The sequence below is a fragment of the Rutilus rutilus genome (genome assembly GCF_951802725.1).
Source record: "Rutilus rutilus genome assembly, chromosome: 25".
NCBI lineage: Eukaryota > Metazoa > Chordata > Actinopteri > Cypriniformes > Leuciscidae > Rutilus > Rutilus rutilus.
Window position 1 is genome coordinate 2,238,019 of NC_140229.1, and position 19,299 is coordinate 2,257,317.

General features: G+C 39.0%; 1 protein-coding gene across 1 annotated transcript in view; it reads right to left on the reverse strand.

Moving 5' to 3' along the window:
* The window catches only part of LOC311285569 (zinc finger SWIM domain-containing protein 6), an 80,561-nt gene that overhangs the window by 17,749 nt on the left and 43,513 nt on the right, over positions 1 to 19,299 (reverse strand). The window contains exons 2-5 of the mRNA XM_084401246.1: positions 18,150 to 18,506; positions 14,861 to 15,009; positions 13,793 to 13,943; positions 1,043 to 1,222 (exon numbers count right to left, since the gene is read on the reverse strand). Of these exons, the coding sequence (XP_084257372.1) occupies positions 1,043 to 1,222; positions 13,793 to 13,943; positions 14,861 to 15,009; positions 18,150 to 18,506 (837 nt within the window). The remainder of the gene's footprint in view (positions 1 to 1,042; positions 1,223 to 13,792; positions 13,944 to 14,860; positions 15,010 to 18,149; positions 18,507 to 19,299) is intronic.

Genomic DNA, 19,299 nt, shown 5'->3' on the forward strand with positions numbered 1-19,299 from the left:
TAAATCATTATATCAAGCCTTTTGGCAGTATCCCACATATACAGACACTAAACAAGTGAAATTCCACGCAGGGACTTCGTATTTTTGAGTGATAACACCAATGAATCAGTGAAGTCGATTTTTAAATGTTTTTAAAAGAAGTCTCTTCTGCTCACCAAGGCTGCATTTATTTTATTATTTTGTTTTGTTTTGTAATAATTAGCTGCTCAAGAAACATTTATTATCAATTAGAGCTGCACGATTCTGAACAGACAACTAAACAAATCGTAATTTACTACAGATTCTGAGAAAATGTAAAATTGCTTCAGTCCATTTAAAATGTTTAATCAGTTTAAAAATTATCACTAAATTATTATTAGTTTTTAAATCAGGTGGAGTGAATGATTCAATGACTCCCTCATAAATAAAAATAATTTTTCCAGGATTCTTTGATGAAAAGAAAGCATTTATTTGAAATGGAATCGTTTGTAACATTATAAATGTCTTGAATATCACATTTGATCAATTTAATGCATCCTTAAAAACAACCTTAAACAGCAAATAAAGCATTAATTTTTTTACGGTCAACAAAACATATAAACCATATCATAAATATTGAATCTAATCGCCACACCTTAGTGCAAAATCTCTAATTAAATCTTAAGACATTTATCCGACTAGTCTAGAGCCCATTCGTACCCAAAAATACCTTCGGAAAGGGGAAGTCATTTCTCAGCAATTACCTGTCTGGAGCATGAATATTTATAACAAAACACATAATAAAGTCTCCGCAGACGTTGTCGCCTCGGTATAAAAGACCTGACTAATCGAAAAGTTTCAATAGAGCTATCCCCCCCCCCCCCCCCCCCACCGACCCGCCCCTCGCTTTTGCCCAGAGTTATGATTAGCACAGCAAGGACAAAAGCCAGGGAGGAAGTAGTGAACCGCTGTTATTAGGGGCATTCCATTAGTCACACAAAGCCTAATAAAAGGGGCGCACGGAGGCACGGTTGATTAAAACACCCACCATCATCATCACACACACACACACACACACGCTTACCTTGGTTGCCGTGAGCACCCTGAGGCAAGGCATTGGTTAAATTGGGCAGCTCGTTGCCGTGGTTACCGTCCTCCAAGGGACACACGTCCACGCTGTTCCACTTCTTGAGCTGCCGAAGCCAAGCGGCCTTCTGCTCCGGCTTACAGTGGGGGTTCAGCACGATACACATCCACAAGGCACCTGGGAAAACACACACAGATATTGGGTTGGGTATCGTTTGCATTTTCAACATTGCGATTCCCATTTTGATTCTGCTCATCAACGCTTGCACCGCGGAGCCCGTTTCTCGAGCGTCAAACACTGTTGTCGTGCGAATGAGCGGCAGGAGTGTGTTAAGGGTTTTCTGTTCGAGCGGTGTCGTGTTAGCGGCCCCTAAGTTAATAACTAATGATCTTTGCAACGGAAGTGAATCAATCAAAACTAACTTTAGCTGGACAATAACTTTATTCTAGAGGTGCTGTAAAGCCTAAACAATCTCTGTTACTGTAATCTCCTATTATCACTGTAAAGCTGCTTTGAATCAATCTATATTGTTAGAAGCGCTGCATAAATGAAGGTGACTTGACAATTCCGATTCTTATCGATTTATAATTTCAATTAAAAAAAAAAAAAAAATCGTAGATATCATTCATATTTCGTCTTATTGCAAAAAATAATTGTAGCTGAATATCATAAACCAAAATCAACAGGCTAAAGAACACTTACACAAGGAATGTTTGCCTGTGGTTTAAAAACACCATAGAAAAACAACTAGACTAACTAATATAAGTTTCAAGCATTATTAAAGACGAGTAAACACTCAGTTATTAAAAAAGAACAAATAAAAAATTAGCAATCACAACAAATAGATGCAACTGAACAAAGATACGACTGAATTAAACCGTGTTTTAAGATTTTCAGGTATTCAGGTGCAGAAACTGTAATCAAATGTAAAATAACACTGCACTTTATAAATAAAATATACATTACAAATATAGTTACAAAAGTTATTCAGTCAAGAATGAGTGAATTTTCTCTGTCTTTTGTTGTTTGATTAGTGTTATTATAGAGACGGCAGCTGTATAGTTACACACGTGTGCGCAGCGCAGAAAACAGTCTCGCGATTCAATGGTTTAAAGTCACATTTTCTGTGAGCGCGCTTTGGATGTTTGGATCACATTGAAACGCTCACAAAGGAATCGATAAGAGGAATCGAAATATTTTATAACAAGTATCCGATTCCTGACCTCAAGTATTTGATTTTCGATTCCCAACCCTACACAAAGACCAATAGAGAAATACGATCTAGGCTTCATTAACTTCATAAAGTCTGACAGTCGACAGATATATAGGTCAGCTGACCGCTCGACTGAACGCAGACGAACGACCTCCATGTGTACTGTACCCTTAAGACGAGCTCGTCCAATCACGTCGGTCTGCTCCACTTTCAGTTTGATGGTAATAAGGTAATCCTGAGACAGCAATTTCTCAGAATTAGCATCATATATTTTTGCTCATGCCTAAAGTTGACAAGGAACTGAATGCAATTCTTTTGATTGGATGAATAACCAGATATGAATCAGATTTTTGATTTTTTTTTCACTATTGAGAAGTAGTGATGTGATGTAACTTCCTACATATCCGTCTCTCTCTCTCTCTCTCTCTCTATATATATCCCTTTCTCTCCATCCATCCTTCCTTCCTTCCTTCTATCCATCCATCCTTCCATATCTGTATCTATCAGATATGCCATATCCATCTATCTATCTCTATCCATCCATCTATATCTATCTATCCAACCATCCATCCATCGATCTATCTATCTATCTTATCTATCCCTCTCTCTCCCCATCCATCCATCTCTATCTCTATCTATCCATCCTTCCATATCTGTAGCTATATCTATCCATCTATCAATCTTTATCCATCCATCTATACCCATCTATATATCCATCCATCTCTATCTATCCATCCATTTCTATAGCTCTATCTATATCGGTCCATCTATAGCCATCCATCCATCATCCCTCTCTCTCTTTTGCTCTATCTCTATCCATCCATCTCTATACATCATCCCTCTTTCCATCCCTCCCTGTATCTATATCTATCCATTTTTATCTATATATTTGATCTATTTATCTATATATCCATCTATATCCGTCCATCTGTCTGTCTGTCCATCCATCCATCCATCCGTCTGTCTATCTGTCCGTCTATCTATCTATCTATCTATCTGTCCGTCTATCTGTCTATCTATCTATCTATCTGTCCGTCTATCTGTCCGTTTATCCGTCTATCTGTCCGTCTATCTGTCCGTTTATCTGTCTATCTATCTATCTATCTATCTGTCCGTCTATCTGTCCGTCTATCTGTCCATCTGTCCGTCCATCTGTCCGTCCATCTGTCCGTCCATCCGTCCATCTGTCCGTCCATCTGTCCGTCTATCTGTCCGTCCATCTATCTATCTATCTGTCCATCCATATCTATATCTGTATCAATCTCTTTTAATCCATCCATCCATATCTGCATCCATATCTATCCATCCATCGTATGGCAAATAATTGCAGTTGTCTAAGCTGGCAGTATTATTGCCCTATCTCAGAAAAATATAGGCAAAAATCAGCCTTCAACAACACAATATCAGTTCAAATGGCAGCAACCATTTGTGTACTGACATAAAAAGAGAGAGAAAAAAAACACTTCTGTTATTTGCAGTAATCTCATAAATCTGCTGATTAATCTGTCTGGCTGATATATCGGTTCATCGGTAGCAAAAATTACGGCAAGCCAATGAAGTCTCTACTCTATAAATAAACCAAATGCTCACAAATCCCGATTTGAAAAATAAATAAAAGTAAGTAAAATGACATCCATCCAGAAATACAGGCCACTTTCACGCCAAAGAAGTTGAGCATAAAGGCCGGATCGATACGCATACGTCCCTCACCGGGAAAAGCTGCCGAACGTCACCGGGAGCAGCCGAAACCCGCGAGGTTCATTTCTCCTCTAATTCATCCCATTGGCTGCGTTAGGCAGTGATGTATGGAGCCTGACGTGAGCGCCATGCCATACGGAGTGTGTATGATGCTTTAATCACTCCCAGAGTGCTTCACAATGACACACTGAGAATACCTGCTAGACCCAGCTGAGCGAACGAGAGCGAGAGAGAGAGAGAGAGAGAGCGAGGGATGGAGGAGGGGAGGAGGAGAAAACAACGAGATGGGGAGAGAAATGAAGGGAGCGGGAGAGACAAATGTATGATGGCAGGAGAGGAATTAGATAGCGATGAGAGAAAAGAGGGGAAGACAAAGGAGGAGAGAGAGAGAGATGTGAGGAAATCTGGAAGAACACGGGAAGCTCGCGGGGGGATGGGACGGAGTCTCGGCTCTTTGTTTGGGCATGAAGGACAACAGACGTGGAAAAGAGACGGGAAATGTGCAGATCTCAGAGACTTTCAGAGACAAGAGTACGGTTAGAAATCAACAAGCAAGTATTACAGGAATAAGAGTGCAAAGGTTTTTGTTTGCTGGGAAACAATAATGTAATGTGGAAGTTTTTGTGCTGGAAAATTATTTTTATATAATATGATACAATATAATATATGGATGCACAAGTTTTTTGCTGGGAAATTAAAAATACATTTTAATATAATATAAGGATGCACAAGTGTATATTATACTATTTTAATTTAATACTGTGAAGCTGCTTTGATACAATCTGTATTGTGAAAAGCACTATACAAATATACTTGACTTGACTATATATATATATATATATATATATATATATATATATATATATATATATATATATATATGAAGAGTTCAGATGCAAAAGCCTCTAAGTGCCATCTGAAATTTTCTTCTACAATCATCATTTTTATAAAGCTTGTATATATTTAAGTTCAGTAATTTCACTTAAATGACAATTAATAGGTTAATTAATTAATATGCAATAAATTTGCATTGCCATTTCAGTGAAATTATTGACCTTAAATATACGAGCTTGATAAAAATGATCATTCAGAGATCACTTAGAGGCTTTTGCATCTGAACTCTTCATACATAATGTTTTTCTGAAAAATGCATATATATCTCATAGACTTTAATGTCTCTATGATAGAAATAGGATTAGAAAATCAATTCAGTAGGCCTATTACGGAAAACCATATTTTTATGAATTCATGACGCTTGGTTCTTGAACGTCAGCATTCTTCAGCTGAACACTAAAATGCTAAGTAAAATAAGACGTCAATTTCAATGTCTTCACTGGTTTCACACAACAACAAACAAACAAACAACATCCACACAACTCGTTTATTCTGATTCATGAGCGAATTCAGACGTCTTATTTTTCTTGTGAATCGGTTCGTTTAAATGACTCACGAGTCGAGTTAACAACACACATTCAGAGTTCCCTTCTGAATGCTACAATATCTTTGGGTTATTTACAAGAATCTATACCAAAATTGCTTCACCCACTTTTCAGTTGCTGATAATTTGCTGATAACTAGTTAGTGAACATTCTTAGATGATCTCCAGTGAAGGGATTTTTGCTTCCATGACACACATAAACCAACCAGACCCATTAAATGGAAGCGAGAATCAGTCAAAAACGGTCATCATCCCTAGAAGGGAGCGAACATAACTGTGATAAACAAGTCAGTAAATATAGACAAAACAAGACTGCAAATAAGACACAATAAAAACACTTCAAAGTGGAACCAAAGCAGAACTCCTGCGCGAACCAATCTTCACATCGTCTGTCCGTGATTGCTCGTAAACCGCAAGCTGAAACCGTTACGGCAGCTGTAATTCATTACGACGCTACATGCTAATCAAGACGCCGCTGGCTATTTAGCCCACCATTGTCTTAAACTTGCTGGCTATACGGCTTTGTGTTTGGACAATGTGAAGGATTAGCGCTCGCTAGTGTAATTCTGTCAGCTGAGAGAAGTCGTGGCCTAATTTCCAAACCTCCTCCGTCACACGTAACCTAGATGAAGAGGAGTCGCTTTCAGCACACAGGCCCCTGTGCCCAGATTAATTAAAACAATATTGAGCTTAGCCGAATAAATTCTTACACACACACACACACACACACACACACACACACACACACACACACACACAGACTGATGGAGTCCCTCCCCCTCACTCTGACCGGGTCTTTCACGGCGTAATTTGAGCTTTCACTCCCAATCTCATCCCTGCTGTCAGCGCCTGTCTCGAGCCCAGAGCATCCCATGATCCTCTCTCTCAGAAACACACGTTCAGGAACACACACACATTCAGGAACACACATTCAGGAACGCACATTCAGGAACGCACATTCAGGAACGCACATTCAGGAACGCACATTCAGGAACGCACATTCAGGAACACACATTCAGGAACACACATTCAGGAACACACATTCAGGAACACACATTCAGGAACACACATTCAGGAACACACATTCAGGAACACACATTCAGGAACACACATTCAGGAACACACATTCAGGAACACACATTCAGGAACACACATTCAGGAACACACATTCAGGAACACACATTCAGGTTCAGGAACACACATTCAGGTTCAGGAACACTTTCAGGAAACCACTTTCAGGAACACACGTTCAGGAACACACGTTCAGGAACACACGTTCAGGAACACACGTTCAGGAACACACGTTCAGGAACACACGTTCAGGAACACACGTTCCGGAAACCACATTCAGGAACACACATTCAGGAACACATTCAGAAACACGTTCGGGAACACACGTTCGGGAACACACGTTCGGGAACACACGTTCGGGAACACACGTTCGGGAACACACGTTCGGGAACCCACGTTCAGGAACCCACATTCAGGAACACAGGAACGCACGTTCAGGAACACACGTTCAAGAACACACGTTCAGGAACACACGTTCAGGAACACACGTTCAGGAACACACGTTCAGGAACACACGTTCAGGAACACACGTTCCGGAAACCACATTCAGGAACACACATTCAGGAACACATTCAGAAACACGTTCGGGAACACACGTTCGGGAACACACGTTCGGGAACACACGTTCGGGAACACACGTTCGGGAACACACGTTCGGGAACACACGTTCAGGAACCCACGTTCAGGAACACAGGAACGCACGTTCAGGAACACACGTTCAGGAACACACGTTCAGGAAACCACATTCAGGAACACACATTCAGGAACACATTCAGAAACACGTTCGGGAACACACGTTCGGGAACACACGTTCGGGAACACACGTTCGGGAACACACGTTCGGGAACACACGTTCGGGAACACACGTTCGGGAACACACGTTCGGGAACACACGTTCGGGAACCCACATTCAGGAACACAGGAACGCACGTTCAGGAACACACGTTCAGGAACACACGTTCAGGAACACAGGAACGCACGTTCAGGAACACACGTTCGGGAACACACGTTCGGGAACACACGTTCGGGAACCCACGTTCAGGAAACCACATTCAGGAACACACATTCAGGAACACATTCAGAAACACGTTCGGGAACACACGTTCGGGAACACACGTTCGGGAACACACGTTCGGGAACACACGTTCGGGAACACACGTTCGGGAACACACGTTCGGGAACACACGTTCGGGAACACACGTTCGGGAACCCACATTCAGGAACACAGGAACACACGTTCAGGAACACACGTTCAGGAACACAGGAACGCACGTTCAGGAACACACGTTCGGGAACACACGTTCGGGAACACACGTTCGGGAACACACGTTCGGGAACACACGTTCGGGAACACACGTTCGGGAACACACGTTCGGGAACCCACATTCAGGAACACAGGAACACACGTTCAGGAACACACGTTCAGGAACACAGGAACGCACGTTCAGGAACACACGTTCGGGAACACACGTTCGGGAACACACGTTCGGGAACCCACGTTCAGGAACCCACGTTTAGGAACACAGGAACGCACGTTCAGGAACACACGTTCAGGAACACACGTTCAGGAACACACGTTCAGGAACACATTCAGGAACGCACGTTCAGGAACACATTCAGGAACGCACGTTCAGGAACACATTCAGGAACGCACGTTCAGGAACACACGTTCAGGAACGCACGTTCAGGAACGCACGTTCGGGAACGCACGTTCGGGAACGCACGTTCGGGAACGCACGTTCGGGAACGCACGTTATTAATAACTAATAATAATCTCCAAATATCATAATAATATTAACACACACACCCACAGACATTTTAAATGTATAATATATATATTTTAATTTGTTTAATATATTTTCCCAGCAAAAACCTTTGCACCTATATTGTATTGTAATTTGATTATTTATTTATATAATATAATATAAGAAATCTCAGAGACTTTAATGCCTCTTTGAGAGAAGTAGGGTTAGAAATGAAGTATTACAGAAAATCAGATTTTCATGAATTGATGACGCTTGGTTCATTAACGTCTGCGCTCTTCTATAACGCTTAGTATCACAAGACGCCAATTTTTAATGTCCTTACTGGTTTCACACACACACACACACACACACACACACAACTACTGACGTCTGATCCGTGAGTGAATGACTGTAATGAGTGCATAAACATATTCAACGCTCAAGCTGTATGGGGTTTCCTTGGGGCCGACGGCAATATATACGGCGACTGCCACTAGCGGCTCCAAACATAATTGCTAAAACACTGAATAAAAGCGATCCGAGACCTGCCTGATGCAAGAGAGCCTTTGTTCCTCAACAAAAGCGACCCGCTCACAGCGTAAGACGGATGAAGGAAGAGACAGAGTGAAGGATGCTGGGAGGAGCGAGCGTATAAATCTGCGCTGTAATCTTCCTCTCACACTCGCTGGCAGCTCCTCATCCTCAGACTACCTGACCGCCGGTGTCAGATTAAGTGTCCGGGATTTAATGAAATGGTCTTCGCATTATCGCGCCTGTCAGGGAGGAAGAGGAGGGGGAGCCTTCATAACGAAGGCCTCTCCAATTACGCCAGGGCTTAGAGGGCCTGACAGGCGTAATGATTCATCTGAGAGAGAGAGAGAGAGAGAGAGAGAGAGACCCTCAGATCTCTCTCTCCTCCTCTTTTTAATGAACCTGGTCCCTTCACCAGTTCTTCAGCTCTCGAAGAGGAGGAGCACACCTGGAACTGTTCAGTGATCGCTTCATATGCTGCAGTCTGAACACAGAAATACTGCGGGTTAAAGTCGGCTTCAAATACGTCGTTTCTTTCCTATTGTGACGTGTATACGAGTGAAACGCTTCGCAAACAAGAACAAATGTGGGCGGGGCTTGATTGTGTCTGTGGGGAAGTGATTGGATGGTTGTGGTTCGCTATATTGGTGGATCTCATGTGATTGACAGGTTGCTCCGCCCATTTCATCAGAGAAGAGAAGCTGCAAGAGGAAGATACTCTGAGTCAAGAGTACCAGGAACATGAATTTAACTCAATAATGATTTGCAAAGATAAATCATTTATAATAAACACAGCAATGTTCAATTGTCAATTTTGATTTCATGGTGACCAACAAACTTTAATATAATATAATATAATATAATATAATATAATATAATATAATATAATATATACACACAGTATATATATATAATATAATATAATATATACACACAGTATATATATATATATATATATATATATATATACACATACAGTATATATATATATATATATATATATATATATATATATAGTGTGTATATATTATATTATAATATTACTGTGTGTATATATATATATATATATATATATATATATATATATATATATATATATATATATAAACACACACAGCACATACATATATATTGCACATACATATATAAACAAACTTGTTAAGCACATTATAATATAATATAAGTTTATATATGGGTGCAAAGTTTTTTGCAGGAGAATAATAATAATAATAATAATAATAATAAATTATATTACAATATAATTTTATATAAATACTACTATTAAATAATATTATTATTAGTAATAATAATAATAATAAAATGAATAACTAGACTAATTTTATGGTAATTTTATTTAATATAACTGTTTGCTTCCCATCTATTCTTGGGGTCTATTCACTGTTTTCAAATTTACCCTGAATATTACATAAAGTGAAGGTCCAGTGCGTGCTTTGTTTCACACATCAGTCAGCGTCTCTCATCCTGTCTAAGTGAGCCGTTCTTAGCCAAATTAATCAGTAAACCAGACCAGAATAATCTGGGATACACTATCCATACTGCAAACTGCAAACCCTTAATTCAGCGGGACTCAACATTACTAGTGTGTAGGGCTGGTGTTGGTTGTGAGGCCCTATCCAGGGGCCACTCGTTAAACAGCCAACTTCCCTTCTGTGACACAAAGGGCCTCTCTTCCCCTTCTGCAGCCTCTCCTCATCCTCCATCAAACACACAGAGGCCTCACAGCGCACAAACGCCCGCTAATCTTCTTCAACCCCGCAAATTCCTTGTAGTCGCACCGTCAGCTCGGAAACAAAAGCATCAGCCCTCGAAAACTCCAGCTCTTAAAGCGTTCAGACAGCTCTTTGCCTGAACTCAGAGATATGAAAGCACATGAGGCTGTATCAAACATACAGTAAACACAGTGAGATATTATTAGACTGTAGAACAGCTGTTTTCTATGTGAATATATAGTAAAGTGTAATTTATTCCTGTGATCAAAGCTGAATTTACTGTGTCTTTAGTGTCACATGATCCTCCAGAAATCATTCTAATATGATGATTTGATGATCAAGAAACATTTATGATTATTATCAGTGTTGAAAACAGTTTGTGGAAACTGATACATTTTATTTTTCAGGATTCTTTGATTAATAGAAAGAAATTAATTAATATAATCTTTTGTAACATTATAAATGCCTTTAACACTATTGATCAATTTAATGTGTCCCTGATGAATAAAAGTATTAATTTCTTTAAAAAAATTAAAAAATAAATACAACTTTCTGCTGACCCCAAACTTTTGAAAGGTAGTGTAAATGCTTTTGACTATGGAATCTTGTTTCTGCCACAGAATAAACAATAAAAAAGGTAACTGCAACTTTTTAACCTCACAATTCTGACTTTTTATCTCAGAATTGCGTGATCTAAAGTCACAATTGCGAGTTATAAAGTCAGAATTGTGATATAAAGTCACAACTGCGAGTTATAAAGTCAGAATTGGGAGTTATAAAGTCACAATTGCGAGTTATAAAGTCAGAATTGTGATATAAAGTCACAACTGCGAGTTATAAAGTCAGAATTGGGAGTTATAAAGTCAGTATTGTGATATAAAGTCACAATTGCGAGTTATAAAGTCAGAATTCTGATATAAAGTCATAATTGCGAGTTATAAAGTCAGAATTGTGATATAAAGTCACAATTGCGAGTTATAAAGTCAGAATTGGGAGTTATAAAGTCAGTATTGCGAGTTATAAAGTAAAAATTGCGAGTTATAAAGTCAGAATTCTGATATAAAAGTCACAATTGCAAGTCATAAAGTCAGAATTGGGAGTTATAAAGTCACAATTGCGAGTTATAAAGTCAGAATTGTGAGTTATAAAGTCACAATTGTGAGTTATAAAGTAAAAATTCCGAGTTATAAAGTAAAAATTGCGAGTTATAAAGTCAGAATTGTGATATAAAGTCAAAATTGCAAGTTATAAAGTCAGAATTGTGATATAAAATCAAAATTGCGAGTTATAAAGTCAGAATTGCGTGATCTAAAGTCACAATTGCAAGTTATGAAGTCAGTATTGTTATATAAAGTCAAAACTCCGAGTTATAAAGTCAGTATTGTTATATAAAGTCACAATTGCGAGTTATAAAGTCAGAATTGTGAGATAAAGTCAGAATTGTGATATAAAGTCAGAATTGTGAGGTATAAAGTCGCAATTATCTTTTAAAATGTTTTATTCTGAGGCAGAAACAAGCTTCCATATTTAACAGTAGATGTAGTAGTAGTAGTAGTTTACAATAATACTGAAAAAAAAAAGCATTTGTGCCACATTACGATTTGCTTTTGGCCACATTTCATCGCATAAGATCAAGCTCGACTAGCGTACTTGCATAAGTCATCTCATGGAACGGCTTGAGCGCAGCGTCAGAGTGTTTATCTCCCGCTCTGCTTCTGAGCTCGGCACCGGGGGACCTGAACGCCAGCAATTGTGCCCACATCCGCCCAGTGCCAAGGCAAAATTGATGAAACATCACAGGATTTGAGAGTTGGCAGGCTAGCGTGATGTGGCGAGCCAGTCACAATTAAAATGATTACACGTCCTTCCAATTTTCACCACTTTCATTCCAATAGTGCTGATAGCAGGAGATTGAGATGGAAAGGCGGAAAAGCATGATATATTTCTTGTATATAATATGCTAGGTGGATTGAATGGCAGTAAAACAACATTTGTTGTTGGCTCTGAGCGTTTTGATCCAGTTACAGTAATTGAAGCAATAGACGCAGCACTTCGGAAACGGGCTAAAGTGCGCCGACGGTTTCTAGCGGTCGTGTCTGCTTGTGTGCTTACCACAGTATATTTTAGACGGAAACACCCGAGAGGGTTTTAAGAGGGAAAAGAATATGCAATATTGATCAAGAGCAAAAGCTACGAATATGCAATCTGGCAACTGCAGTCTCCTCTAAATGGCCGTCCTCAGAGACTCAGGTGGATTTTAAACAGAGATCCGCACAGACGCTGAGTGCAGGGCAGACGGACTCTAAAAACACGCCTGGCCGAGAGAAACAACGACTGACTCACAGACCGACATGCGTTCTAGTCTTAAAGGAGTCCTATTCTGCTTTCTTTAGTGTGTAATGTTGCTGTTTGAGCATGAAAAAGCTCTGTAAAGTTACAAAGTTCTTCTCTATAATCAGTGTCAGTGTTTCTGAACTCCTGAAACGCCTCCATTGTAGTCTTGAGTTTCTTCCGGGAACGAACACGTCACAATATTCCTCATTTAAATAATTCATACGCAGAATAAAGGGGCGGGGCCTGGTTGAGTTAGTTAGTAGTGTGTTAAACTGGTGGTTATGGTAAGGGGCGGGACATTTCCCAAACACACTCGAAGCGCTCGACCAATCACAACACACTGATCCAGCCGACCAATCAGAGCACAGTGTGCTTTTCAGAAGGAGGGGCTTCATAGAGACAGGAAGTAAACAGAGCGGTTTACAGACAGAGTGGAGAATATGAGGAGAATAATCAACATTCAAGCAGGAAAACCTGTTGTAGTAGAGCCTGAAACAATCCCCCTGTAGTCAATCATTTTATCCCTTAAAACTCACCTTTTGATCACCAAAATTACATATTTAAACGTTTTTTTCCTTGAAAAACTATTTCTTCATGCCTTAACACCCTTGCCTCATTTAGTATGCGTGGTTCTATGAATATGCAAATGAGCCCCGCCTCCACTCACTCAGCTCAGAGATCCACTGGTTGACGATCACACATTGATCTGATTGGTTACAAGGTAGTTTGTGACGTCAGAAACACCAGCGATTTCAAAGCGTGTGTTTGAGACTGTCTTTGGTTCACTGCAGTTTTAAGGAGGAAATACTCAGCAATGGTGTCGACTTATGAACTTACACATGGTTTGTCTTAAAGCATATTAAAAACACCACATAGACACATAAACAACATTAAAAGCTGGATTTACACCACAGGGAGACTTTAATGATACTGCACTTTAAATACTGTCTGTGTGGAAGAAAGAGCAAACGCCAGTGTTGTTCTCACCTAACTCGTCCCACAGCTGCCGGTATTTGTCCGTCATGGTGGTTCCCTGCTGCCGCCACAGAGCCAGCCGCGGGTCGGCCATGAACTGCTCTGTGATCAGCGTTAGCATGCGAGCGCCGTTCGAGTCCCGCATCTTCAGCATCTCCCGTACCTGAAGCACACGTGCAAACGCACACGGAAGACTTAAACACATGCACCATTACGAGGAGAGTGCCAAACCTGACACCGTTTCCAAACCAGACATTCTGCAGTTTCAATGTTTATCCGGTTTTGTTCTAAATAGCCACAAATGCATGGAATCAGTCTCTTCTGCTCACCAAAACTGCATTTATTTGATCAAAAATACAGTAAAAATAGTGAAATATTATTAGAATGTAAATCAGCTGTTTTCTATGTGAATATACAGTAAAGTGTAATTTATTCCTGTGATCAAAGCTGAATTTTCAGCATCATTACTCCAGTCTTCAGTGTCACATGATCCTTCACAAATCACTCTAATATGATGATTTGATGCTCAATAAACATTTATGATTATCAATGTTGAAAACAGTTGTGCTGCTTCAGATTTGAGGAAACTGTGACAAATTTGATGAATAGAAAGCTCAAAAGAACAGCATTTATTTTAAATCGATTTTTTTTTAAACATTATAAATGCAACTTTTCATCATTTTATTGCATCTTTGCTGAATAAAAGATTTATTTAAACTGACCCCAGACTTTAAAAAAAAAAACACTGTAGCTCCTCCCACAGTGAAATCTCATTGGTTCAAAACTCCACTCAACATGTGCATAAAACATGATTTATTTTCCCCTAATGGCAGTGATTTTGTAGCTTTTTACAGTAGTTTGCTTGCAAATATAACAATATTTTGCATCATGCTTGATGTAAGAGATCAACCGGACAGAATGCATTGAATTTTCTTCAAATCTTCTGGTTAGGTTTATCCTATCAGGCTGAAACTTTTTAGCATTACATGTAGTTTATCACTTAAAATGCTAATGCGTTGATGAGGAAAAGGGAAGATCATCACAAGCAAGTCCTCATGTTTAAGTTGAGCTTCACCTCACCTTTGAAAACAGGAGATTGAGCTGTTTTCCCGAGCCGTGGTATCCACCCTGGGAGAGGAAGAGTTTGACCTGCTCCTGGACCTGCTCCTCGTCCAGATGCCAGCAGTTCTCGTCGTCCACGCTGGCCCCCGCTGTGGGGTCCGGGGCCCCTGAGGCACAAATACACAACCAGGCGATCAGTGATCAGGTGATGCTGATGCTTTCAATTAAAACTGATGATCAAACTTACTAATGAAAAAAATCAAAGCCAGAGAATCTATCAGCACAAAATCTTCAATGCAATTAATACAGAGCGTTTAAGGAACTCTAAAGATTATACTTTTGTCCATGTTCATCTTTCTTTAGTGTGTAATGTAAAGCTCCAGTTCTTCTCTATATCAGTGTCAGTGTTTCTGAACTCCTGAAACGCCTCCATTGTAGTCTTGAGTTTCTTCCGGGAACGAACACGTCACAATATTCCTCATTTAAATAATTAATGCGCTGAATAAAGGGGCGGGGCCTGGTTGAGTTAGTTAGTAGTGTGTTAAACTGGCGGTTATGGTAAGGGGCGGGACATTTCCCAAACACACTCGAAGCGCTCGACCAATCACAACACACTGCTCCAGCTGACCAATCAGAGCACAGTGTGCTTTTCAGAAGGAGGGGCTTCATAGAGACAGGAAGTAAACAGAGCGTTACTGACAGACTGGGAAGAGAGGAGCTGCAACAATGGAGAATATGAGGGAAATAATCAACATTCAAGCAGGAAAACCTGTTCTAGTAGAGCCTGAAAACAACATAACGGCATTACGGGTCGTCCTTAATGCGATGCAGAAGCTGGTCTAAAAATCGCACACAAGCAGGGAAAGAAAACCCCCGAACCCCAAACGACGGCTGAAGTCGACAATGCTGAGGGTCTATAGTAAAGATTTATTAGATGCCACATCAAACCAACTTCCTGCATTCCAGCCGTGACCTCACACTGATGAAAGCACTTCCTTTTCCCCCCGTTCTGCAGTGTGCTGTTCGCCGACGTTTTTTCCCCCTATAATTGGCACATCCGCTTTAGATTTCCCCTTCCCGACAAAAGTGAAATATAATATGACCATTGTGCCTAATGCCGAAACGATAAGAGACTATAAGAGTCTTTCTTTCCCTTTAGATTGATGTCATCAGGCTCTGGGACCGACGGCTCCAGGCCGATGCATAGATCAGAATGCTAATGGAAATGTGCATGCACTTTACAAAAATCAGCCAAACTTTTTGAAAAATAGGATTTTGTTTGCCATTTTCCCCACAAAAAAAAGTTTGATTTACTACGTTCATTAACAAACTCCCTCCTCAGTCCAGAGAATCTACTGAAATCAAGATGCAAGAACCTCTTAAAGACGATATCTTCATGGCTGTGATGGCACTATTGTGAGCTGATCAATATATTACAGACTATATTTACAGGCATCCTATGTAACATAATGGAAAACGGCTAATCAAATGTCAGTAACATACAGGAATCCTAAAGGAGCAGCAGCAAAAACAGCTCGTTTAATTCTAGGAATCAGACAGAGGACGCAAATAAATAAATAAATAAATAAATGAATGAATAAATAAATTAATTAATAAAATGCCCGTAGGAATAAAAATATGCTACAAATACAGAATAAAGCCCCTCCCATGAAACTCTGCATTTTAAATAATTAGGCTTTATTTTTTTTAACCTACCAGTTTTCCTATAGAAGATTTAAAAATAAAGATTATAAAATAATAATAATAAAAAAAAAAGTAAAAAAAAAAATATATATATATAAAAAAAAGAAATATATAAAATACAAAATGTAAAAAAAAAAATATATATATATTTTTTAACATAACAGAAAATCTATTCTAAACTCAACATAACAAAAAAAGAAAAGAAATGAAAGAGACAAAACAGCATATTAACTACAGTGACCAATATAAATATAAAATCTGTAACACTTTACAATAAAGGTTTAATTTGTTCACACTAGTTAATGAATTATCTAACATGGGCTAACTAACAATATATTTGTTACAGCATTTATTACATTTTGTTAATGTTAATTGATAAATCATTGTTTTGTGTGTTCATGTTAGTTCACAGTGCATTAACTAATGTTATCAAATGCAATCTTTGATTTTAATAATGTATTAGTAAATGCTGAAATTAACAAAGATGAATAAATGCTGTCGAAGTATTGTTCATAGTTATTTCATGTTAACTAATGAAACCTTATAGTTAAGCGTTACCATATAATCATATATTTGATGTTTTCATTGTTAATATTTTCATTTTTAATACAGTCAAACCAAAATTTATTCAGACGCCTTCCACATTTCTCACATTATCACAGTTTATTCGCTATAGTTTAGAGAATGGTAATAAAATATGAGCAGAACTCAGTTGATATTTGACTGGTTTTTTCCGTCCTTCTGTTAGACTGTCTCACACATGAGTTATGTTGAATATCTGTCAGCTGTTAAATTTAACTACACAATTAGATAATACCAGTTTAGCTCAACCAATCACCAAGCAATGCTTCATTTTGTTCAGTCTGTGTGTAAAAAGAGCATTAGCAATTAAAGACAAAACACTTCAGCAAAACATGATCAGCTCAAAGTGTCCGAATCATTTATGGTCCTAAATGTTTATAAATGTCACTGGTAGTCACTGAATGAAGAATATTAGTGTATAATATGTCACAGTTTACTTTATTTTGCTCTCCTCACTTACATAAATGAACTATAGTGTGTAAAAAAATATTACATTTTTTATCTGGTGTCTGAAAATTTTTTTTGTGACTATTTAATTCAATGCATTTTTACGCTTATTGGACTTATATAAACTTTTGGAGGGTCCCGTTCCTGGGTTTAGCTCCCATACTAGTTAGACAACTAAACCAGCAAATTAAGGTCTTTAGGATATAGGAACCTCTAATCAGGTGTATTGGAGAAAACTGTAGCTAAACGCTGTAGGAATGGGATTTTGACAACTCTTGTCTATACCATGTGCAATACTTGAGCAAACTGTTAAAAGCATGCTTCATAAACGAAGCATTTGGCTAGATATTTAGCTGACGCATGAGGAAATCAAATGCATCCATTCCAGAATTGTTAACTACATCCAAACTGCCAAATATCTGGTGTCTGAATACTTTTTGGTTTGCCTGTATATATAATGCACGTATGCATATTTAGAAACCGTTAAAGCCGTTGTGTAGCCTAGTTGTGACAGAGACTGTAGGAATGTGTAGTAGTAGCTCTTGACGTGAAGGGCTCTTGAAGCGGATCTCACCGTGGACTTGATTGATCTCCGAGTTCTGCGAGAGGATCTCGTCCGCCAGCTTCTGTGCCGTGGGCAGGACCTCCGTGTGGTGGACGGTGATGAGATACTGCACAAACTTCTGCAACTGGTCCCTGTTCATCTGGAAGAGAGTCTCTGAGATGGGCAGGTGAAGTTTGACCTGCTCGGGCCTCCGTACGCGGTACAGGGAGAGCGCCACCACGTGTGCGCAGTAGAAGATGTCCTTGTTCCCGCATCCGCACGTCACAGAGGTGATCTTGCAGCGGTCGAAGCTGATGGCTACGCTACACACCATCTCGGGCTCGGACGGCGTGGCCGGCTCTGTCACGGTGCCGCTGAGGTGGAAACCTGAGACACACAGAAGGAAAGGGTTCGTTATGTTATTGCATCCATCAAACTCGACACAGATCTTCAGTTTGCTCTGATCGCGTGTGGTTTCAACAGACCGGACGGTTTCCTCTTTAGCAGATGATCAAAAATACGACAAACTTCCAATGTTTTCTGACTATATGCTTTGAAATTCAGTATTTTAAATTATTAGGCTTTATTTTTTAAAACTGATCAGTTTTACTCTAGTGAATAAAATCTAGTACAATAAAATATACATATAAAATATAAATAATTATAAAATATATAAACATAAAATAAAATACAAAATAATACATTAGATAAAATAAAATAATTATAAAAAATATAAATATAAAATAAAATATAAAATAAAATAATTATAAAAAATAAATTAAATATTTAAAAAAAAAATTAAGTAAAATAAATAAAATTAATATAAAAATATAAATTAATATAAACAAAACAACAAACAAACAAAGCAAAGCAAAGCAAAACCACTCATTAAAAGTATGTAAAAGTACAATGAAATCCTGAAAAGTGATACAGGGACAGTTTAAAAAGAGGAAGAGAGGGTGAGGAAGTCTCAGTCTACTGTTGGTGAACAGGTGTGTGTGTGTGTGTGTGTGTGTGTGTGTGTGTGTGTGTGTGTGTGTGTGTGTGTGTGTGTGTGTGTGTGTGTGGGCGGAGCTGCGTGTGCCACTACAAAGGCAGGACTGAATAATGCAGATGCTCATTTGAATATTATTTTAAGCGCCCTTGCTGCCGATCCAGAAGAGGCGGAGAGTCGTACATG